The 23628-nt window shown below is 40.6% G+C and overlaps 1 protein-coding gene across 5 annotated transcripts in view; it reads left to right on the top strand.

Moving 5' to 3' along the window:
* DIP2B (disco interacting protein 2 homolog B) overlaps positions 1-23628 on the top strand; it is a 70292-nt gene that overhangs the window by 26415 nt on the left and 20249 nt on the right. For 2 of the 5 annotated variants that reach the window (XM_054806935.1, XM_054806930.1), the window contains exons 2-13: positions 3985-4056; positions 11550-11690; positions 13085-13210; positions 14942-15154; positions 17485-17628; positions 18441-18560; positions 19164-19361; positions 19604-19695; positions 20198-20308; positions 21788-21911; positions 22412-22521; positions 23267-23369. In XM_054806935.1, the coding sequence (XP_054662910.1) occupies positions 3985-4056; positions 11550-11690; positions 13085-13210; positions 14942-15154; positions 17485-17628; positions 18441-18560; positions 19164-19361; positions 19604-19695; positions 20198-20308; positions 21788-21911; positions 22412-22521; positions 23267-23369 (1554 nt within the window). Of the gene's footprint in view, positions 1-3984; positions 4057-7217; positions 7265-11549; positions 11691-13084; positions 13211-14941; positions 15155-17484; positions 17629-18440; positions 18561-19163; positions 19362-19603; positions 19696-20197; positions 20309-21787; positions 21912-22411; positions 22522-23266; positions 23370-23628 lie in introns of all 5 variants that reach the window. The other 3 variants (XM_054806933.1, XM_054806932.1, XM_054806934.1) reach the window with 3 other exon arrangements.

Below are 23628 nucleotides of genomic sequence, written 5' to 3' on the forward strand. Positions count from 1 at the left end.
GCTGGTGGCTCTGCAGGAGAAAATGTCTCGTGCATTGGGATGAGTTAACCTTTGTGAGTAGTGCAGGTGGTAGCAGAGCTTTGCACTGGTTGGGGTAGAAAAACTGTGAGTTTGGGTAGTGTAGTGAGGAAACTGGTAGTGTGTGGAGCTGATGCACTGGGTTGTAGTGGTGGTGGGCTGTGTTTACACGTCACTCTGCTCTGATGTACTGGTTATCTGTGGAAGGTGAAGCCTGAGCTGATGGCTGCTGTCACTGCAGCAGAGGTGTAGAGGAAGGAGAGTCTGTTCCTCCTCCACATCAGTGATCAGCAGCTTAGCTCACACTCACGTGTCCTTTAAAAAACCAAACCAAACACCCAAACACTAAAGATTCCCAACATAGCATTTTGAGACACTAGGAAAGACTGCGACATAGAAAAATCTTAGTTGGATATGGCGAAAGGGTCTTGACTGAAAAGAAACTGAAGCTTTGCTTTCTTTTGACAAGACTCCCATTTCCTTAGCAGGGCCTCCTCAGCATGTGGAGGCACAACCACGGCTAGCCTAGGCTATAGATAAATATAGACTACAGCCGAACAGAAACAGTTGTAGCTGGGAGAGGGCCAAAAGAATGTCTCAGCAGTGAGTGTTTTTGTTTGTAATTTATTTCCTAGGAGTGAACAAACACTAGCACCATTTTAAAGCTAAATTGTCAGCTCTCATTTGCTTTGCTAATGCTTTCTTTGTAGTGCTGTGTCTTGCATCTGTGTAGAGAGGGGTTGTGGTTCTTGGGTTGTTTTTCCAGCTCTCTGGAAGAATTTAGCACACCAAATGTCACAAAGTGTTTAATTTATGGAAGCGGGATTGACGATTTACCAGGTTTATGTAGTAGGAATGAATGGTTCTTGAGATTGCAGTCCTATTGTCTTGGTTCTCTTCCTGTTGCAGTAATTTATGATATTCGGTGAGGAAGTCCGCATTGATGTTCGGATCTAGCCATTTCCATTTCCTGCAGATCAGCAGAAAAGGAACAGGGTGAAAGAAAATTTCTCTCTTAGTGAATCTTTGGTTTCTGTCTCAGTGGATTGATACCAAATTTGGACTCTATATGACCAGATGGAAGAGGCTCTATACAATAAATTCATTCCTCTCGTGCAGCATATTAAAGGGATGCTTGCTTCCAAGACCTGAGATGTCAATTTGGGCATAACTATTGTGGTTGTAGTAATCGGATCATAATTTTATTGAGATGACTTTACACCTGTCACCCGTGCCTACGCACAAGCTTTTTTTTTCCAAGAGCCTTAGTCCCAGTGTCTTGCTGGAGCTTTATTTCAGATAATAGTCTTCTGTTCCTAACCTGCATGGATGACCATCCTTAAATAAAGAACTCTAATTTATCTATTTCTCTTAACCTTTTCAGTCCTTATTGCCTAGTTCCACTTCAGTAGGGCTAGTCTAAAAATTTAAGTGTTGTGCTTTCTAATCCTGTAGGCAGGTGCTTGAGACTGTCCACCTGTTTGTCAAAATAGTGGAATTATTATTTTTATTATTACAAACTCTACCTGGAAATTCAGCAGTGGGAAGACACAGTGCTGCAGGGAAGTCCCAGGGATTTATCACCCTTGTTTCTGTTGCTTGAATTTTGCCAGTTGGAACTTTCCTGCTCTTGCCAAATAGCATTAGGCTTTTTATTTTTTTCATTAGTTTATGCTCAGAGAATCCTTTTTTCAAGCAATAACGTAAATGATCTGTATCACATGGTAGTTAAGGTTGCAAATAGTGTTTTGGCCTGAGTTACCTTCTTGTTTTTCAGTAGTATCTCACTTCAGCTTCAAACTTCCAAATGCAAACCTGTGAACCGTAAGCCTTGCGTTCGTGTGAGGATAGATCTGTTTTACTGGTAGGATATTAGTATGAAGGAAGTGATTAGAGAGAATTCTTTGCTTCCCAGTACGTCAAACAGAATGTGATGCTCCTGGTACTTAAATTGAGAGTGCTGGTATTAGTAACGTACTGGTATTCCTCAGTAATTCCAACAATTTTGTGGCACATGTTTCATTACATATAGTGTGTAACCACCGATGTCAAGAGTCTAATTAAATCTTGTGGAGAAATTAATCACTAAATAACAAGCTACAAACAAATCTGTGGGTTGGCTTATAAGGAAAAATCCCTCCCTCTTTCTGCACAGGTTTGTTTTTCCTGAAGTGGCAGTCACCCTGGTCTATTTGCTACCCAAATGAACAAACGTGGGGAATTAAAACTGCCTCTGAAAACGGAGAGGCAAATCTCAGAAAAGCTGGCGGATTTTTTAGCTTATGCAGTTGATCAAAATATTATCCTTTTGGCATGTACTCTTTGTATAGCTCTTTTTTTGAAGGTGTACTTTTCTTACACATACCTTTCTTGTGAGCTGGATTAATTTGACTGAGCCATATATTGCAGTCAAGCATTAAAATTAATGCTTTGGTTGGCATTTCAGTGCTTCGTGGACATTCTAATTTTCATTGCTGGATTTGTTTGGACTTGTTGGGGCCTGAGTCAAGCATAGTGTAAGAGGAGTGAGATAAAATTTCGTGTGCAAATGCACACCCTCCAGTAAGCAGCACAAGTACCCATTTCAGCTTCACAACTTTTCGTCGGTGTCTCAAATGACACTGACATTTGACTGTCCAGCACAAAGGAGTGAAGTCCATTCCCTCCTCAAGCATTTCAGGACTGTAAAATCACCTTTATAACCAAAATGGCCAGTTAGCTGGAATGTTTTAGCAGAGACACCGATTGTGTTGGGAGGCTTAGAGCTTAAACCCTTTAATCACCTTTTCTGATGTGGCCCTCCAGATCAGGCTGGAAGTGTCTGGCAGAAGGATGCTGTAAGGCAGCAAATGCAGCGGCCTGTGCTGCTCAGTGTCTAATACTCTGTTGCCTTGCAATAATCAGGCTCTCGGCAAAGAAAACATGCTGTTTGTGATCACTGGTTTCTTGTTGTGATACAAATATGGGCTTAACTTTAGCTTGAGAAGTAATACCAAATAATTCTGTTTTCTTATTGCTATGTGTTTGATCACTTCCAATCTTTTGGCCCCAAGAGATAAGAGGTTACAAGTGCAGGTCAGGCTACAAAAAGGCTTGAAATGCTGCAGGGCTTTTTGTTTTAATCCCTTCAAGGTTTCAGTCTTTCTTGTGGTTCTGATGTAATGTGAGAAGTTAAAACAAAAGACAGCAGCCAGATGGTACATCTCCAGGATCAGACAGATTAGTTTTTTAAAAAAGAGAAAAGTTTACTAATACTTATTCTCTTCTGGAGTTTTTGCTTCTGTGGAGCTCAAACATCTATCTTCTGCATGCTTCTGCCAGTAGGCAAACAGTGGAGTTACAGCTACTACTGTGTTAAAAAATCCACAACCCCCAGCTTGCTTTCACTGAATATCAAATAGACGTGATTAAATGTCTGATTTTCTGGATCATAGGGTGTGCTTGCTGGGCAGTAGTCTGGAATTTGACTCTGTTCATCCTTGCCTCAGTTTTCGGAAGTGCTCTGAACAGCTCCTGCAGTGGGCTCACTTTATTACTAAGAGCTGTTCTCAATTTGATTAGTTTAAGACAAGGGTCTAAATTTGCACTTTCCCTGTTGTTTGGGAATTATTCCATTTTGTTAGCCTAAGTTAGCTTTGTGGTTACAGAATATTTTCATGCACTCCCAAGTTTGCCTTTTTAGGTTTTCATTGCTTTGATATTCCATTTAGATAGCTGTTCTGATTCAAATTATTGCATTTAAATAGTGTATAGTGTATATCTCTGATCCCAAGGGAAACTACAGAAGTTCTAGAATATGGAGGCTTTGAAATCATAAAGTACTTGCATTTTTTGGTCTCAGATTTTCTTCAGCAAATGCATTGCTGTGTTCAAGTGAAACCTTCATGTCACTGAAAAGAAAAGCAAACAGACCTCAAACTGAAAAATGAGGACCTGATTAAATGAGTTTTCTTTCCTTGGTTTTAGGGGACATCACACAAAAGGGGTATGAGAAGAAGAGAGCAAAGCTTCTGGCTCCATATGTTCCACAAACCCAAGGTAGGTACTTGTTTCAGCTGGCATAAGGATTTGGCATAGCTTTGACATTAAAGGGATCTTCATTTGCCAACTCTGAACTATTCTGTTTCATACATGTTTCCTCAGCTATCTAATCACAGAACCATGGAACACTTTGGGTTGGAAGGGACTTCAAAGCCCATTTAGCTCCACCCCCCTGCCATGGGCAGGGACACCCTCTACCAGCCCAGGTTGCCCAAAGCCCCATCCAACCTGGCCTTGAACACTGCCAGGGAGCCAGGGGCAGCCACAGCTTCTCTGGGCAACCTATGCCAGGGCCTCAGCACCCTCACAGGGAAGGATTTCTGCCTCAGATCCCATCTCCATCTCCCCTCCTGCAGCTTCAGGCCATTCCCCTTGGCCTGTCACTCCCTGCCCTTGGCACCAGCCCCTCTCCAGCTTTCCTGGAGCCCCTGCAGGGACTGGAAGGGGCTCTAAGGTCTCCCCGCAGCCTTCTCTTCTCCAGGCTGAACCAGCCCAACTCTCTCAGCCTGAGGTCTCCAGAGCAGAGGTGCTCCAGCCCTCGCATCATCTCCATGGCCTCCTCTGGACTCGCTCCAACAGCTCCATGTCTGTCTTATGTTGGAGGCCCCAGAGCTGAATGCAGTACTCTTAGAATTACACTGTGGAGGTTGCATGGATGCCATGAAGTCATGGGCAGTATTTTGCCTCTAGTTCAGTTGTTTATGTTGAACTCCAGGGATTCCTGGTAGTTCCGGAGCAGGTTGGTGGGTCTCTGTAGAGACTGTGTATTTCAACACTTCGAAAGCCCTGTCTTTATCTCCCACATACATAAATCACGTCCTACTCCCTTGTCAGCTGAGAACTCAAGGGCTTTGAATTGATCATGAGGTGTGAGAATCATTCTTGAAACATTCTTAAAAATGGCCTAACTGCAGAGTTTGTACTGCATCCTTCTTTCAGCCACCTTAATTCCTTGTTGGAGAAACACGAGAATTTTCATAATTTGTTGGTTTATTTTACCAGAGTAGCTGAATTCATGTACTTTGTTTACATCTGTTTCTTTTGGTTCAAAGATCCTTAGCAGTAGAGCTGATTGTATGTAGGATAATTATATATAATTGTAAACTGAAAGACATGGCTGAAAGTATGCCCAATAATTATTATGGGGATGCTTACCCAAAATAATTGCGCTACTGATATGCTGAGATGCTTAACCATTAAAAACTAATGTGGCTGGCTCTTAGCAGCTTGGGGAATGAATGGGTATGACAGGCAGTCATGACTGGACTTACTGTAATTTACTGAGACTGAAGTACTGCCAAAAAAAATTTAAAAGAGTGAAGGCTAAAAGTGCATTTATTGACCATCAGCACTGCGTTCACTGGGGAAAGATCATATAGGGGTTTTTCTGCTGAAATTACAGCAGTTCACTTCAGGCAATTGCTTGAGGAGCACAAAAGGACTCTGCTGCTGTCAGGTGGTAGCTTCTAGATTCTGCCACTTCAAAACACTTGATGGTTGCATTCCTGCTCTCCTCCATCCCAGTTGTTTCTCAAGTTCTTTTTGTTTGCATATTCAACAAAAGTTGGTGCCCGTTCTCTTGTGAGAGACTTTGAGTGCCACAGTGGGTGCTTTATATACATAAGAACAGTGTATTCTGCCTGAGCCAACATGCTGAAGGTGGCAAGGCAAGCAGAAATTGGTTTTTTAGTCTTCAACTTTGAGATTTTGTTACAAACAGCACTCTGAGTACTGAGTACCTGAACCACTATGTGATAGGAGTCTCTGAAGACTCGGTTGTTGCCTTTGATTCAAATCTCTTTCTGTTATTTAAAGAAACCCAAAAGTAATACACATGACTAATCCCTCTTTATGGTCTTTATAAGTAGGTATTTGTTAAGCAGGTTTTACAGTCTCTCAGTCCAATGTGTATACCAGTGGGGATCTTGAGCCTTAGAAGGAAATGTGGGCTTCTTTCCGATGTTTAGGTGCTTTCTTGGCAGACTCGCTTTTGTCCTGGAGTCCAGCGGAGGCTGAAGGTCTCTGCGAGTTGCTTTTCAACTTCCAATATGATCTTGTGCCCCTCATGCCTGGTGTTGTGCACGCATGTTTGGTTTGTTTCAGAAAATGTTGTTTAATTAGGAGGGGGAAAAAAAAAAGTGTTTGGCAAGACTGTCTGTGGCACTGCTATTTTAATTGTCGTGCTTTTCAAGGCTGCAGAACGAGCCGGAGTTCAGGAAGACATACAGGCTGATAGGAGGTCACCAATTCAGATAGCATTTTGACTGCCGTTCTGGCTCAGCCCTCCAGCTTTTTATATATCTTATATCCAGCTGCCCCTATATCTGGGAATTTCCTGTTGCAAAAATCCTATTGAAGTCATGCATGAGGGATTCAGAATCAGGTCACCTTGTTAATGAGAAGAAAATTAATTTAGTCCACAACAACAACAAAAAATATTTACTGCTGGCATTTAGTGCATTACATTTCTCAAAGCACCTTCCTGATGTTAGCTAATGTATTGTCTCCATTTCATAGATGTGAAATGAGATGAAGGTAGGTATGGTGACATGTCAGGGCATGTCAGCGTTACAATTTGGGAGATTCTTATTGCTAAATCTGTGCTCTGTTCACATTGCCTCTGGGAGCTTGCCTCATTATTTTAGAGTTAAGGCAACAATGTTAATTACCTAAAGATACATGTTTTCCTGGTGCAACATCCATTTTTGTAAATGGAACTTACTGAGGTGATGGAGCTGGGATACCAGAGTTGTTGCTCCTGTGTTACGTGCTGGCTGCTGCACAAGAAGGATTTGAAGAAGATATTTTGAGCAGCTTCCTAGGTTGTGCATGTTAAGTAATGCTGCTGATTTCACTGTTGCCCGGACCAAACCAGGGAGGACAGGCGTGCTTATTTCATGTTACACTACTGCCTAACCACCTGCGAAAATAAAGGCCGCCCTGCTGTCATCTCATTCTTACGTCTTTCCAAATGTGTGTAACTAGCTAAACCACAAGCTCCCTTCTGAAACAGACTGGGGTCTCGGGGCTTTGAGATGTTGCTTTTGCTGGAGTAACACTGACTTTTTTTAATAACCCCAGAGTTACTTGTGAGGACCGAATATTTTTATGCCTATTTTAAAAGATGCAATGCAATGCTATTTTTTTGCTATTTTCAGAAACACTTCTTGGATGGATGGATGAACCGCTCTGCTACTAAGAGATGGTATAACAACTCACCACCTCTTAAAACTAGGTTTTTGCTGCAGACTACAGGCAAATTTCTGTGTAGAAAAAAAGCTCCTGTCCATATGAGTTGCTGCAAATCTGGAAAAGCGTTTACAACTTTTTAGCTCAAACAATACAGATGCAGAAATGCCTCCTGCCAAAATTAGCAGCCCTTGCACATAGACTGTTGGCACAGTACATTTTCTTGCTATTTAAGATAATGCATTTGGTTCCTCTGCTAATGTGTAAAGGAAATTATATTCATTAAGCCCTGATTCACTATCAGAACCTTTTTATGTAACTGCTAGAGTGCTTTTACTCCTGTTTTCTATTCTCATGATGATTAAATAAAAAAAAATTCAAAATTTTAAACAAGCAAAGAGAACATTGGTGTGCTTGCTTTTTTATTGTAAAGGTGAGATGAATGTGCTCCAGTGTTTTTTGCATTCCAGTACCTCAGGGAAAGGTGTTGGAAGACAGGAGTAATATGCTTGTAAACCTGTTGAAATTGGTAACATTTGAAGCTAGTTTATTTGATCTATGAATTTTAGCTGTTAGTGTACATTTTGTTGTCTTTTCTGCTTCATGTATTCATGTATAGCACAAGATGAGAATGTTACAGATTCTGTTACTTTAGTGTTTCATTTCTTTGAAATCACGGCAGTTTGGAAAAGAAGTATTTCTTCTTTGCTTCCCGAGTGGGCTGTCATATATTTCCTGTCTCAGAAAAGTCCTTCCTGCCAGCCTGTGTGCTGTGGACTGCCAATAAGTCAGCAGAACTCTCCTGTAAACTTTGGCCTTTTTTTTTTCTTCTTTCCTCCTCCCCATCTTCCAGCATCATGTTATTTCAAATGGGAGCTAATGTGGAATAGTACCCAGTGATAAAACAGCTTTGTCTAAACCTGTAAATCATGCACACGCGCTCCAGCTTAGTGTTGTTTAGAGAGTTTCACCCATTTACAAGATCTGACTTGCAGCTGCCACAAATGAGGAATTATTTTCTTCCTCATTCAATCTGAGGGATATCACAATTTCAAATAAAGCTTATCAATTGACTCTAGCAAATATATTTCTCCACCTTTGAAATAATATCCAGCACCAAGTCAATGGAGCACCTGAATTTTTCCTTCATGCCTTGTACAGCACAGAATTAAGATCCATCTAGGCAGTAACTCCTGCAAAAGTCTCTGAATCTCCTAAATCTGGTGAGTTCTCAGCGCTGGAAGACAGCAGCAATCACACTAAGCTTATGCAGCCATGCCTGCTGATGAGCGAGGCTGTCCCCTGTGTTCTGGAAGTGCTGTTCAGTGTGACTTGTAAACCCTTGTGAGTTTGTTATTTACATAATTTTCAAAGGCGTGTAGCTTGAAAAAATCATCTTATTATAAGGAATAGCCAGTCCAACACTAGTGCTTCTGTTTGATTCTGTATGCAAAACAGCAGAATAGCAGGTTTGCCTGCTGCTTTTCTTCTGTCAGATGAATATAGCACTTACTGTCCTTGTTATTAATGTAAACTTATATCCTTGTTGATCATATGTGATACTTATGACGATTCTTTTAATCTAAAACTCTTTCTATGAAGAAAAATCTCTGAATCTCTAAATCATTGAACCTCTTCCTTCAACAAAATGCAGGGATCACAAAGCAGTTAATTCTGCTTAAAAACTAACGACAATTAAAAAACCCATACCATCCTTCAAAAGCAAATCTAAAATAATTTCTTCTTCACGTCTCTGTAGATTCAGATCTTGCCAGTAGAAACTGCAACTGTAGCCGGATTATTATAAAGGGAATGCTAAAGTAGTCACCTATCACCTGCCAGGCTTGGCTCGCTTGCGTTGCTTTGTTGTATAACCATTTGTGATTTAATGTAGCTATACGCTTTTTCCCTCATCTGTGCTTGAATGCTTTGTTAGGCTACTGTAACATGTTATTTTGTCATAGCAAAATATTTAAACAAAGAGCTTGCTCTTGGTGTGTCATGTCACTTACAGACACTTTTGATCCCTTTGTAAATGGAATGTCATGTTTACCTCGTGATGAGCAGATGAGATGCTTTTGCAAGACTTATAAGAGAACTGAATATGAATTTAATAATTCATTTAAAATGGTGTTAAATCTGCTGCTGACATCTAGTGGGTACTTGAATTCGTAAATACTCGAATGATCAGAAAGCATTAAGCTTTTCTTCTCAGTCTGAAGTTGTCTTGTCTTCGGATCAAAATAAAACTCTTGTTTTTGATTAAGGCAAATAAACACTCCAAAGATGTTCAACTAGTTATCAATGAAATGTATTCCAGAATGACAGGAAGGGGACACAAACACTGATTCTTTTGGATGTGGGTAAACTGAGATTTTGAGTTGAAAATCTTGCTCTGAAGTCCAGGTCTTCTGATTACCAGGTCCTGTGCCTAAACCACAGAAGTCTCTTTTCCTTTTCCATTCTACTTTTTGTGCTGCTGGCATCTTTGTACAGGTGATGGTTATGTTTTAATAAGCGAATACAGAACTCTGTGCTACATGTTACGATATCCAAAAAATACCAAAAAGTGAAAATGGAGAATAGTTGTTTGTCTCCCTAATACAATTTGAGAATTTCTGGCTAGCAGGGTATCTTCTTTTTATCTAGAAATAAAGGTTCTAGTTTTTTTTGCTTGACAGTTTAAAGAATCATTGATACATAAGCTCGCTTGCCTCCATTGAATGTCGATATCACAAACGGGACTACTAAAAATTTGAGTGAGAGGTAAAAAGTTTTGAAGAGGTTCCGAGGCCAAATAGTAATGCTGGGGGTTAAGAGAGAACTTCTTCCAGGAGCGCATTGCCCCCGTGCTCTTGATTTTTTTCCAATGCATGTAATGCTGGGCTAAGTGGATAGTTAGTTTGCTGTAACATACAATTAATATGCTGCTCTTTAGGATGTTGGAAGGTACAGGAGACGGTTGAACGTTTCTGTAACTAGTTAGGTGTGATTTGCTGGTATTGTAAGTTCCCTGAGCTTGAGGCGCTTGCCTTAAGTTGTTTACCTAAAACCGCACACTAAGAAAGTGGTATAACTGGAATTGGACTCCAGGATTTGTGGTTTCCTCATCGTTTCTGTAATCCTTTGGTAGTTTGTGAGAATTCATAAGCAGCACATATTTAGATGACACAATTGCTCTTCTTTTTGCATGACTTCAGGTGACAACCTGAAGGTAATTACAGCTGTATGACCTTTAGTTTTTAAAAAGTTCCCACTGACACACAATTCACTTGAGAATTGAAAATCCCGTAGCAACGATTCCTTGCTTGTCCCTTCCTGAATTATGTAAAATGCTAATTTCTTATCAGATCATCTATTTAGCTCCCTATATTCATGGGAAAACCAAACTTTTCCAGGATGATAAATCAACTCACCTCTTGACACGCTGAAAGGAGCCAGAATCTGGACAACTAGAGGTTATTTGGTTTTGTAATTGATGCGAACAGCAAAGGCTCTTGCCACTGGTATATTATTGGTTTTCCTGTCAATAATGCGCACTGGTCAGTGGAACACTGCTTCTCAACGTATTTTTCTATGGGTTTGCTCTTCACAACTCAGACTTAATTTGGGATAATGACTTATTGCATCAGTCAGACCCCTTTACTCATGCCCATAGCAGCAGTGCCTACAAGGAGGCTGGCATAAGTGACTATGGTCTCCAAAAGGAGTTTATATGTATCACTTTAGCACAAGTTAAACTGCTAATTCTCTTCTGTCTTGATGCAATAATGAGAGCGTGATGCAGTCCTGTTCCCATTGGAAACATGGCAAAATAGGGAGCAAACCCTACTGATACTAAATCACAAAACATCGAAGCTCGTTGCAAATGGCCCTATTAAGTGTGTGGAAGCGTAGGACTTACCTGCCTTATCTACTATTTCATTTATCAAAATCTTATCACCTTTGCTTTTGTATTTTGTAATGGATTCCTTAAAGATGACTTCATCTCCCTTTATCACTAATAGGTTACTTAAATTATGTGAAATTGTGTATTAGGTCACCACTTCAGATTTACTGTAAATTCTCTAACAACCCCTTATAAAAAGAAAAAAAGCTGGAAGAAACTCTTAAGCGTAAGGTCAAAGAAGGGTCAGGTATATCTTAACTGATTAGGGTATAATTGGGCAGATGTATTAATATACGAATTAGATCCAATTCACTACACAAAAAAAAGGGGAGGGGAGATCTTCTAATTATATGATAAAAGAGAAAAGCTACTTTTATTTCCTGCTCTCAGAGAACTGTGAACTGTTTTCCAGGGGTTGATCCAGCATTACAGAAGGAATCCAGAACTCAGATGCCTGTTCCATCTGCAACTCCAGCCTCATCATCCTCATCCTCCTCATCCAAATTTCACCGAGCTCGCTCAGGGGGAGCCAGAGATGAACGCTATCGATCTGGTAAGGACGAGGGCAGGAGTTCACCCGGGATTCCTGTTAATGACAAGAATGTGCTGTGTCCTCTCAAGGAATCAAGCTTATTATTTGTCCACGGATGGGAAAGTCCTACCTTGGTGGTTATGTATAAAGAAACATCAGACTTGCAGGGCTGCAGCTGCTGAATCAAAAAGAATGTGAAGTAGAAGAAGCAAATATCTCTTTGCCACCTCGATTTTCTGGCTTGAATGCAACTGTTCAATGCAAGTCGTTCACAGAATGGAAAGCTTATTTTAACCATGTCCGTAGGTAACCAGATTCAGTGAAATGACAGGTAATAATTTCTTCCTGGAATTGGTGACTGCTGTGCATATCTGCTCGAGGAGCTTGGAGAATGAGAGCTGGCTTTCTCTATCTGTGCTCAAAGTACTTCCAAAGAGCAGCGGAAATGGCTGACTAGCACCCTGCTGATCTCTTCCTCCACTTAAGGAAAGGAGAAGGTGGCGGCACCTATTTTTTGTTTCCACCTGGTTTTGTTTTTCACTTTGCATTAGCAAGATTTAAGTTTTCTTCTCAACGGGCAAATAAAGTGTATCAGCTGTACCTTCTCCAGTAACACTGCTGTCACATACCACTATTTCATGAAGCGTTAGAAGAGCCTAGTTTTCTGGGTTTTGGAAATGCATAATTAAAATCTGTTAATCTGAGAAATTCATGTAGATGAGCTCTCCCTTGTCATAGTAGTTTTTTTTTAATGTTGTCTTCTCGTCACCAGTGATGTGTCTTCCTTTAAAGAGTTCTGGATGTTTGCAGGGGGTGGAAGCCTCACGTCCTGGCCTGTTTCAGTTCCTAATCAGCATGTATTTACAGCTGCAGTTAGTAACTTTCAAGATTTACATGAAATCTGCATCCATTCAGGTTTTTCAACATAAGTTTTTTCCTGAATCAGACAATTGGCTCAGAATTGGTCAGTTTATAGACCAGAGGTGCACCTGGGGCTGTATAAACTATTACTTATGTGCATATTTTAAATTACACACAGGCATATTTTAGAATAACCTTTGGTTGAGGGGAACAACCTGGTGGGGTTGGGGTTTCTATAAAAGTTGCTGGAGACACAAGAATATAATGACTAATCCAGAAGATTCTGGACTAAAAAAACCCGGCCCTGCTATATAGCTTGCTAACTTTAGAAACCTCAGTTAGTTTCCCTGTCTTTTTTCTTTTTTTTTTTTTTTTTTAAAAAAAGGGAAATGTTACTCATGAGATGGCAAAATGTAGTTGTTTGGGAAGATACTGTAAAATGGGGGGTTGCATAAATACAGATACCTAGCAATAGTTGCACATGTGTAAGCCTTGTGTGTTTTTCTTCCTCCTCTACTGTTGTAAAAGTGAGTGTATGAACTTCCATTTTGCAGATATCCACACAGAAGCGGTTCAAGCAGCACTGGCAAAACACAAAGAACAGAAGATGGCTCTGCCCATGCCAACGAAAAGACGGTCTACCTTTGTTCAGTCTCCAGCTGACGCCTGCACTCCCCCAGGTTAGGTTCTTACAGTGTGCGTGTCTGTGTGGATGCAAAGGTAGGCATTAGTAACAGTTTCCAAATCAAGAGGCTGCAATTGTCAAAATATTCAAGCTCTTCAGCACATTTGTAGGTAGTCTGTTACTCCTGTAGCTCTCTTGCTACGTTTGAGCAGCTGCTTGTTTTCATGGAGCTGCTGTTAGGGCTGTGAAAATGGCTCCTCTTCGGGGAGCTTTTAACGGATCAGTTGGCAAGAGCTGAGCACGCTTTCTGGGCTGAGGCTTCTTTTGCTTCCCTCACACCTATTTCTGTTGCATAATTCACGTTTTGATTTTGTTAAGGTTTAATACTCAACACACAGGAAAGGATTTGCAGCAATGTATGTTTCTGGGCAAGGACCTTAGAGGGGGGTCCTGGGGAATTCTATGACTTGCAGGACTTTTCCTTCGTAACTCCTCCCATGTAATGGCTGCAGCAAAACACCTTGGATAACGTGGTGTCTGTTACGGTGCATGTGCATCAGATATTAATAAACCTCTCTGTTTTCAAGCAGCTATATGCACTGGCTTAAAGATGAATATGTGTAATTTTCAGCAGTGACTTTTATGTTGTGTCTCATTGTGCAGAAGCATCACAGTTATTTGGATTGATGAAGTCATCTCAAGACTGTGAATTCATATCTCATTGCGAATTCATATCTCTCCCTGAAACAGCTCTGCAAGGCCACTTCACTCATAACTGGTTTTTTACCTCCTTTTTTCTTCATACTTCCTTTTTTCTTTTCCTTTCTGCTGGGGGCTAATGCATGTTCCCGGTGTCTGCTTGAGTCTCAGCTTTGTACTAACTTGTCCAGGACTGCAGCACATTCTGACCTGTACTGGTACTACACAAGTAAAGGTTAGCACTCTGTGTGTCTGGAATCTTTTTCTTCAGCCTGTGACTGCATTCTACTTTGGCAAGTGGGTAGACCGAGATTCAGTAGTTTGATTTACAACTAGAGTATTATAGGCAGGCAATCACTTTGAAGAACACGTAGATTTTAGACCAAAGCCTCACTGAATGTTTATATGTAGCACTGTACAACTGAAGATGCCAAGTAATGAGTGCTTTCTTTGTGATGAAGAAAATAGGTCACAGCTTTAGGATAGACAAGGTATCTGTTCTCTCGGAAATGCAGGATGCAGTGCCTTGTAGTAGTTTTCTCTTTTTTGTTTTGTTTTGGGGTGGGTTTTTTTGGTTTGTTTTCTGCAATTGAAAGGGACCTATTGAGAATACCGGACAAAAGCATTATCTGCATGTAGCCTTGGCACATTTGTTTCCTAGTGTCTGCATTCTGCTTTGTTCCTGTGAATTTTCAGTTTTAACAATGATACTGACCCCTCACTTTCCATTTCAGAATTACCGAAGTTAGGCAATACAGCATCTGACATTATAGAATATGAATGGAAAAGTAATGAGAGATAAGTTGTTAAACTTGGAAAACTCAGGGGAAGGATACTTGTCTGAGGAGGTGAATCTTTTGTGGGCTTTAAACAGGGGCAAAACACCGGGGGTGAATGTGTTCACATTGGAGATGTCTGCTGCTTTGTCTTCTGTTTTGGCCAATGTCACCTTGTTTGATGCAGCCTGTGGAAAAAAGATCTTCATATTACAAGCCTGTGCCGTTGATATATGAATTGGAAAGAGAGCATGTTCAGTGCGATGTGCTTTTCCCTAAGCAGCTAGATTTTCTTTTCTGCTTCCACACAGACACGTCTTCCGCATCCGAGGATGAGGGGTCGCTAAGGCGCCAAGCTGCTCTTACTGCTGCATTGCATCAGAGCTTACAGAATGCTGAGTCTTGGATCAACCGATCTATTCAGGGGTCATCCACATCTTCATCAGCATCTTCTACACTTTCCCATGGAGAAGGCAAAGGGACCAGTGGGTCACTAGCTGATGTATTTGCCAATACTCGAATAGGTAGGAGATGGGTATGAACAGAAAAATTGCTTCAAGTTCAGATTGTGTTAATAAAGCTGGAGTTGTCCATTGTGTAAGGGAAATTCGGATCAAGAGTTTAGTTAGTTTTGATGGAACTTGCTAGGATTTGTTGGAGTTGCACCATCGCAATTGTTTTTCCCTTAAGAATTCCAGAATATTGAGCTGGTTGAAAAAGGGGAAGTGGGGAGCAGGAGCTTATTGAAGTAGAAGAGACTCCAGGGTGTGATGAGAGTACTGACAGGCTCAGTTAGGCACAACTTTCTTTCTGTATACTGTGTTGCTTATGTCTCGGCTATTTGAAGCTACTGTGTGTACCAAGCTGCTGTATGCAAGTAGCATTTGGCATCTGTGTCCTGATGAATACCATAGGGGTGTCTTCGCCTATTGAGTGGGGAAATGCTGTGTTTTAACATTCTCATTTTGCTATAAGCCCTAATGGTTTATTGTTCGCCCTAGATTAAAAAATAAACAACCAAAACCACCCATTTATGTGAACAAATGAGCATGTCATTGAAAAACATGGTTACAGCAGAGTAAAGATTTAGCACAGATCTTTCACGGCTAGTCTGAGAAATAATCAGAGCATCCAGATATTGAGAGGACGGAGCAAAATCTACAGATCTGGATACCCCAGGCTCAGTTTTTTGCAGCTCTGAGGTGCTCCTTGCTGCTGATGCTTCTGTATGAAATTGCAAAGTTTGTTTTTGCTCTGTGTATGTTTGTCTTTTTTAGCTGCTGTTAAGGATATTACTGCATCTTAGGAGATGTCTGTATTTTGTGTGCTCTCTGCTTTTGCTTAACTTGTTTGGGGCAAGCAGTGCATAGAAGTGCTGGTGGTTTTAACTGTTTTGCTTAATTTTTTTTTTACTGTTGTTATTTTTGTTTGTTTATTTCCTGGGATGCACGTTGTTTTCTGAAATGGAAAACTGGGAAATTGCCTCTAAAACGTAGTCAATATAATTAATGTGTCTTTGAAGCAGAGAGCCTGTTTTTAATTGGAGCATACAGAAAGCCACGTTTACCTTTTGTAATGAATTAAGGTAATCTACCTTTTACTTACAGAATAACTACTGTCTAGTATAATTAGTATTTTATGCAAAATAGAAGTTTTAAATCTTTGTTGGAATTGTATTTGCCATGTAGATGCCACATTCATCCTGTGTTAACACCTCATTTAAATGAATAGGAACTCTCACATACACAATTTTATACATCTTTAGAGAGACCAATAAAAAGTCCTGGAGATGTGTGGAGTTGTACAAAATCTAGGTCCTTCCTACTGATCTTAGAAGTTCAATACATGAGAAATATTCCTTCCCACTATCTCCAAAGGGATGCAGAAATGGATTTTTTTCACCTTAGAGAGAGGGGCGCAGAGAGTCAACCACAAAAATCTTTCTGTGGGAATTATTCAGTATCTGACTTCCTTCAGACTCTCTCTGTGCAAGCCAACATACAGTTTCAAAACCGTTGGGTCTTTTCCTTCATAAGCAGCAGTTGCTGGTTCTATTAAGCTAGAATAGAATATTCTTGCCCTGTCAGATGATTGAACTGACTGTGTTGTATAAAGAAATCCCATGTAAGCAAAAATTGCTTATTTAAGAGAAAGTTAATGAGGGAAATACTGAAGTATGCAGAGTTACTTGCAGTTTTGAAGCTTACAAACTCATCTGAAAAGCAGAACAGTGTCTTGCAACTTAAAGCAAAAGTAAGACCCAGCTCACTGTATTCATTCGATTTAACTGCTGGACAGGCTCGTGCTGTTTAGCCACCGAACTGGAAGAAATTTAAACCCAACATGATTTTTTTTTTTGCTGATCTGGTTTAGTCAATAGGCTACCACATGTTTTGTTTTAGAAAGCCCTTACTGACAAAAAAGTTAAATAATATAATTCTAGCAAGAGGGATTACTGCATAGGTGGTGTAGGGTTTTGTTGTGGGGCTTTGAACGTTTCAGAGCTCATGTGGATTTCAAACTTTTTTTACAGTGCTGAAGGTCAAAAGATGTAGCTTGATTTGAAGGTTAGAGGCCAAGAACAGGAGTTCTGTTTTGCTGAACCACTTTCCTGACATGGACAAAGCCTCTCATCTTGTGCCTTCATTTTCTGTTTTCCAGAGCAGATAATGTGCACCTCCTAGAGCTACTTAATATTTAGGAAGCGGTGCGTTTACCATTAATAAGAGCTCCCATACATTCAACCCATTAAATTCTTAAGATTGTTGGTAACAGGTAACTAACACTTTGCTTGTTCCACCTGATAATAAAAGGTATATGTTAATTGCCATCTCAATATTCTCCCTTTTTTTAGAAAATTTCTCAGTTCCCCCAGATGTCACAGCAACTACCTCCTCTTCCTCAGCACGCCCAGCAGCGATTGACCTTCCTCCTTCAGGGATCGTGAAAGGCATGCACAAGGGATCTAATCGGTCTAGTCTCATGGATACTGCTGATGGTACGGAACCTTCCAGAGTACCCAGAAATTAGAACGGTGTTAAGGAAGGACTTAAGTCATGATTTATTCTCCCAACTCAAGTTTATCCCATTTAAGCACTTCACAAATTTGAAATGATTATGGCACTACCATTAACACATTCCTATGCCGCAGTTGTGGCGTTGGCATTAACACATTCCCATGCTGCAGCAATTACCTACTGTGTACTGAACTGGAGAAAATCATGGGAGAGATAATAGGCTTTTCTCTTCTCTACCACTTTTTAAGTAAAATTACAAATGCAGAGGTAGGCTAATTTGTTTTTAAAAGCTTTTGTCCTAGAATCCCAAAAGGAGAGGTAAGATGAATGAAACAATGTAATTCTTAACTATAATTAAGCTCCCGTGAAGCTGATAATACTCTAAGCTGGTTGGCATAAACCTTTGTGTAGAGGGGGAGCATTAATGTTTCTGGTCTTGTTGTGTCCTCCCTCTGCTGGCAGCCCTGCACTGCAGCTGATCGATTCTGCAGGTGGGCGCAGGTCTGGAGGCTGTGTTACAGCGAGTGCAGTGGGTCAGAGAGATGGAAATTGGGCTTTGGAAGGGAGTAAATGCTTTAAAAATGAATTTCTATTACTAGCATTTTCTGACCACTGACTTAATACAGAACTGATATAATACTAATGTCGTCCTGCACTGGCACAGCCTTTTATAATGGAAGCCAGTAGTTGAGTGAGTGCACGCACCAAGAGAAGTATCCTCTGGTGGAAGGATGTAAGATGTAAATGTTAATAGAGATGATGAACACTTATTAGACAAAATCTTTCTCTCTAGGTGTTCCTGTGAGCAGTAGAGTCTCCACGAAAATTCAGCAGTTGCTTAACACCTTGAAAAGACCTAAAAGACCACCCCTGAAAGAATTTTTTGTGGATGATTTTGAAGAAATTGTGGAAGGTAATAGCACCAAATAACGAGTTTTACTAATCATTTGTTATACGTACGCAGACATGCACAGTGCCGAATTTATTTAAGCCATTGCTTTCGAAGTTGATTCTTATTCACTATTTGCAGCTAGCAGTAGCCTTCATGAATAGTCTGATACAAATCCAATGTTTGAAGTAATTTACTGCTGAACTTTGGGTGGCCTCCTCAACACTAAACTTCTTACAATAACTAAAAATTATTAACAAAAATGTCTAAACATTTTTAAAATGTCTTCATTTGCTTAGGCTACTTTAATTAATTTCCCAAAAGGGATTGTCTTTACTGGTAACTTCATTACAACCTTATTTTGTAAGATTGTTTTTCTTTTCTCCAATTTTGCATGACTTTCCTCACTGTTGAATTGAATACCTATTTAATAGCACTGTAGGAGAAGATTATGTTCATCATGATGTTTTGCTTTGTGCAGGGCTTCCTAGAAAATGAAATGTGATAGGTGTTGTTAAACCTAAAGGCAATAAAGCAAAGCATTTGTTTTCAGTGCGTCTTTCCAGTTTAACGCTCTGGTAACAAATGGGCCAAGATGAACTGGAAACATGATTGAATTCCGTTCAGTTCCACAGCCTGACCCAAATCAGCCCAAGCCAGAGGGACGCCAGATGACGCCTGTGAAGGGAGAACCCCTGGGAGTTGTTTGTAACTGGCCTCCTGCCTTAGAAGCAGCACTGCAGCGCTGGGGAACCACACAGGCTAAGTGCCCCTGTCTGACAGCACTGGATGTTACAGGAAAACCGGTTTATACCCTCACGTATGGTGAGTTGAGCCCTGGCTTTCATTGCCAAACCGCTCCAAAAGAGCAGTAGTGGATAGAACACAGGGTTGTTGGTCTTAGTGTGGTTGCAAATACCTTCCTGGTTCGTGACAGCTTTGTAGATAAAGCAGTGTAACTGAAACAGAGGACGTGACTGTAGGTGGTAAAAGCAGTCAAGAAATGAAATGCTCTTGTACACTGGGTTGATTTAGAGTTGTGCAAGTCTCTCTTCTTTGTGTTCTAGGCAAATTGTGGAGCAGAAGTCTCAAGCTGGCCTACACACTGCTTAATAAACTGGGGACCAAAAATGAACCCGTGTTAAAACCTGGAGATAGGGTAATGAGTTTGGGACTGTCTGCTTCTCCCTCTGAAGTAAAAAGAGGGCTGGGGGGGCTGTAACTTACCACAGACGCTATAATCTTGTTCTTTTAATAGCGAGACTCTTATCCAAGGGACAGGCTATTTGTGAAAGAAACTTTTGTGATTTTTCAGTCCTACTGGCTCCTCTGTAAGCAACTTCTTCGCTCTGGGGTTTGAAATACATCTAAGGAAGAGCATTGCACTTCTGAGAGAAATACAGAGTTTTAGATCTCTGTGTTTTGGCTGTGTGTGCATCTTCATGTGCATGGGCACGCAGGGAATGCTGACATTACTGCATGAGGAACTCATGCGCATACCATACATTCCGTGGAAGAAAGAGCGCTTGAAGATGCCCTGTGAAAAATGCTGTGGTAGAATGTGAAATAACACAAAGTTTTCTGACTTTTAGTCGCTATGGATCTGAACTTTGCAATTTTTCCTTGTATTTCAACTAACAAAACATTTTTGTGAATTGTAGGTAGCCCTTGTTTATCCCAACAATGACCCAGTCATGTTTATGGTGGCATTTTACGGCTGTCTCCTAGCAGAAGTCATACCAGTGCCTATAGAGGTACCTCTTACCAGAAAGGTAACGTTGATGGAACTTAGAGGAGTGATGGGCTGATGTGGGATGAAAACCAAGTCAGACCATCAACCTCTGAAAGCGTTTCACAGCATCCAGCTGCTGCCTTAGCAGCTCTGTATCGACGCAATGTGCAAGACCTATGTGAACCTGGAATAGCTGTTTAAAAATGGAAAAACATATTGACCTCTCCTGACAGAGAGCTGTGCTCAGTAGCTGGAAATGGTCGATTCGCCTGAACGCTGTAGTCGTCCTTCTGTTATCGCAAATAGTTTATAGGGTGCAGATTGTGAATCTGCTCTCTGATCGATGTGAAGGGGGTCTTATTTCCAGCCATGCATAGCATCTGCCAGTCTTTTGACGTTGCTGGAGACTGAAGGTGCTACGTATTTCTGAAGACTTTGAGGCACTTTTTGTAAATTATGTGCTCAACAAAGTGTTTTCTTTACCCTTACCAGAATTTTTGCAATGCTGCCATATCATTGCCATGGCAAGAACTGTCTAAAACTATAGAATTCCATAAGAGGAAGCAAAATAAACAGGATAATGGCAAACATATGGCAAGAGAGGTGGTAATGAAATGGTAAGCTAGTCTGGTAATTCTATGTGAGTCACAGAGCTTTGCTTTCATTTGTCTGCAATGTGACAACTGCTAGAGCAACCAAATACAAAATTAAAACTTCTCCCAGTATTTGCCCAATCAGATTTCTTAGTGAGATACCTCATTTCAGTGTTTTTATCATTGCACAATAGAAATTAGTTCCTGGGGAAAGAGAGGCCTTGTTATTTCAGCGTAATTACACGTTTTGGGTTTTTTGCCTCATGATTCCTCTTTGAAGCATCTGGGCTTCCATTAATGAAAATAAATGGTGTATGCTCGATGCCTAGATGCTGGGCATGAGCGCTTGTTTTCTGCGGATTTCACATCCAATGCGTTTCAGCGTTGCCAATGCAATATTTGTTTTATGTATAAAGAGTTCCCTTTGAGAATCACCAAATTCCTCTGCAATCTGTCCCCAGTTACATAATCGGTTCATTTTTGAACAAAATGAATTGAAAAGAGCAGACTTGGTATGCAGAAGATCAAGTATCCCTTCTGCATTTTTGTAATGGCTTATCATTTTCCCATGGACTTCGATTGGCTTGTAGGTATGTCTGCGTTTTCACCCAGCAGGCCTTTGTGCTGGATATATATCATCTTCCAAAATGTGTTATTAAGTAAGCTTAGAAGCGGTTGTATTCATCCCTGCCAGACAGTGATTGTCGTTTGAGTTTCAAACCATTGCCAGACGTTGGGTGTAGGCGGAGAAGGACAAACGAAAGGAAAGAGTGTCTGTGGGCATGGGTTGTTTCTTCTTTTTCCTCCCCATGTCATCCATAATGTTACCAGGCAGTTACCAGAGCATTACCAAACCTTGCATTTTGGTAAGGGGAAAGTTGACTTAGGTCATAAACAGGAATGACTTTTTCCCCCTCTTCCCTCAGGATGCTGGTGGTCAACAGATTGGTTTTCTGCTGGGAAGCTGTGGTATTGCTTTGGCCCTCACCACTGAAGTTTGCCTGAAAGGACTTCCAAAAACCCAAAATGGAGAAATTGTGCAGTTTAAAGGTTAGATCGATTATATACTTGCTTTTGATTGTACTTTTGCTGTAACTGAACTGTCAGAAGTGCGAATGCATTTTGGGGGAGCAAAGGGAGGAACTTTCTGATAGCATCACTTAACTGTTGTATGTGTAGATTGATCTGTGTGTCTGACAGAATTGCTTTGTTGTCCTGGAAGTTGTGATGAACCCACCTTACAAGCCAGGGTTGTCCTCAGATCCCTTCAGTGGTATTTGGCAGGTTCAAAAGCAGTTTTATTAATGATACAACAAGTTATATTTAGAAATACTGCAGGGATCTTTCCTGAGTAGAGGAAGTGCCTTGTTGCCCACTGAACTCCCTGATGAGAAACGAGATGAACCTTCTGGCTAGTAGCTTGGCTTGGATTGGTATTTTGCTTGTGTAACTGAACTTGGACAAATGATGGGGTTTTAGTGTATTCTTGCAGAATATAAATCCCTCAATAAATAAATGGATGTTAATGTACCACTTAATTTTGGCTCTAGGTTGGCCCAGACTCAAATGGGTTGTGACAGATTCAAAATATCTCTCCAAATCTCCTAAGGACTGGCAGCCCAACATCTCAGCTGCAGGAACTGAGCCAGCATATATTGAGGTAAGTAGTGAATGGGGAATAGAAAGTAGTTTCCGTGAGCTGAATTTAATGTTCTAATCACCAGAGAGATAATACTTTCACCTCACTACCTTAAACTTCCCAGTTTCTAGCCACTGAAATAAGTCTTTCACTGTGCACAACCTGCTGTGAAGCTTATTTTAGTTTCGAATACCTTAGTGGCCCTGAGCGCTGCCCAAAATGGATTGGAGAACACTGTTCTGTTCCAGAAAGCTAGTAATTGAGACAACTGAGCTCTCTGAGATAGTCTACTTGATAACTCAGATTTCTGAAACTACTTAAGCCAAAAGCATTCTGAATTCTCTGTTCTTCCTAGCAAAGCTTATTTTTGTTTGTACGCCTCAGTAAGGCAACTGCCAGGAATTACAGTGGTTTAAGCAGTAACAGTAATTTGGCTACTCTAAAATTACAAATTGGCTTTTCAGTTTATTTACAGGAGCAGGAAGAGATGTTGTGAGAAGTAGTAATAGTGAAATAAATGCAGACACATTCAATTGCCGTCTTTATCTCATTTCTCTGGAGTTAGCTGAACATGTTTGCTACCTGAATAACTGTCTTCTCAGTAGTGAACCTTGCTGATACCTTTCTACAGGCAGGTACTTTTTTTGAGTATATCTCAGCAGCTATAGAGAAACAAATCTTGTATTTAATATGCATTCTGATTTATTTTCCTTCGTATGTGGGATCCAGAGTCACACTCTGACCTTTTTACCCCCCTCTTCTGTAGTACAAGACGAGCAAAGAGGGCAGTGTTATGGGCGTTACAGTGTCGCGGATTGCCATGCTGTCTCACTGTCAAGCCTTGTCTCAGGCCTGCAACTATTCCGAAGGTAAGCGATGTCACAGAAACATCAAAGGAATGAAGATGCAGCAACGTTACTTGAAGTGGCTGCCTCTCATATTTTTAACAGCTGTCTATGAGTAACCAATACACAATAGTATCTACTTTAAAAAAAAAAAAGTAAAAGAAAAAAGTGCAGACTAATTCCCCCCCACTAACAGTGAAGACTATCTATAATCTTTTTCCCTTCAAAACTACATGATTTTCACTGCCGTAGTGAAGAGGACTAAAAAGTGGGATTTGCATCA

The sequence above is a fragment of the Grus americana genome, chromosome 31, assembly GCF_028858705.1.
Source record: "Grus americana isolate bGruAme1 chromosome 31, bGruAme1.mat, whole genome shotgun sequence".
Lineage (NCBI taxonomy): Eukaryota > Metazoa > Chordata > Aves > Gruiformes > Gruidae > Grus > Grus americana.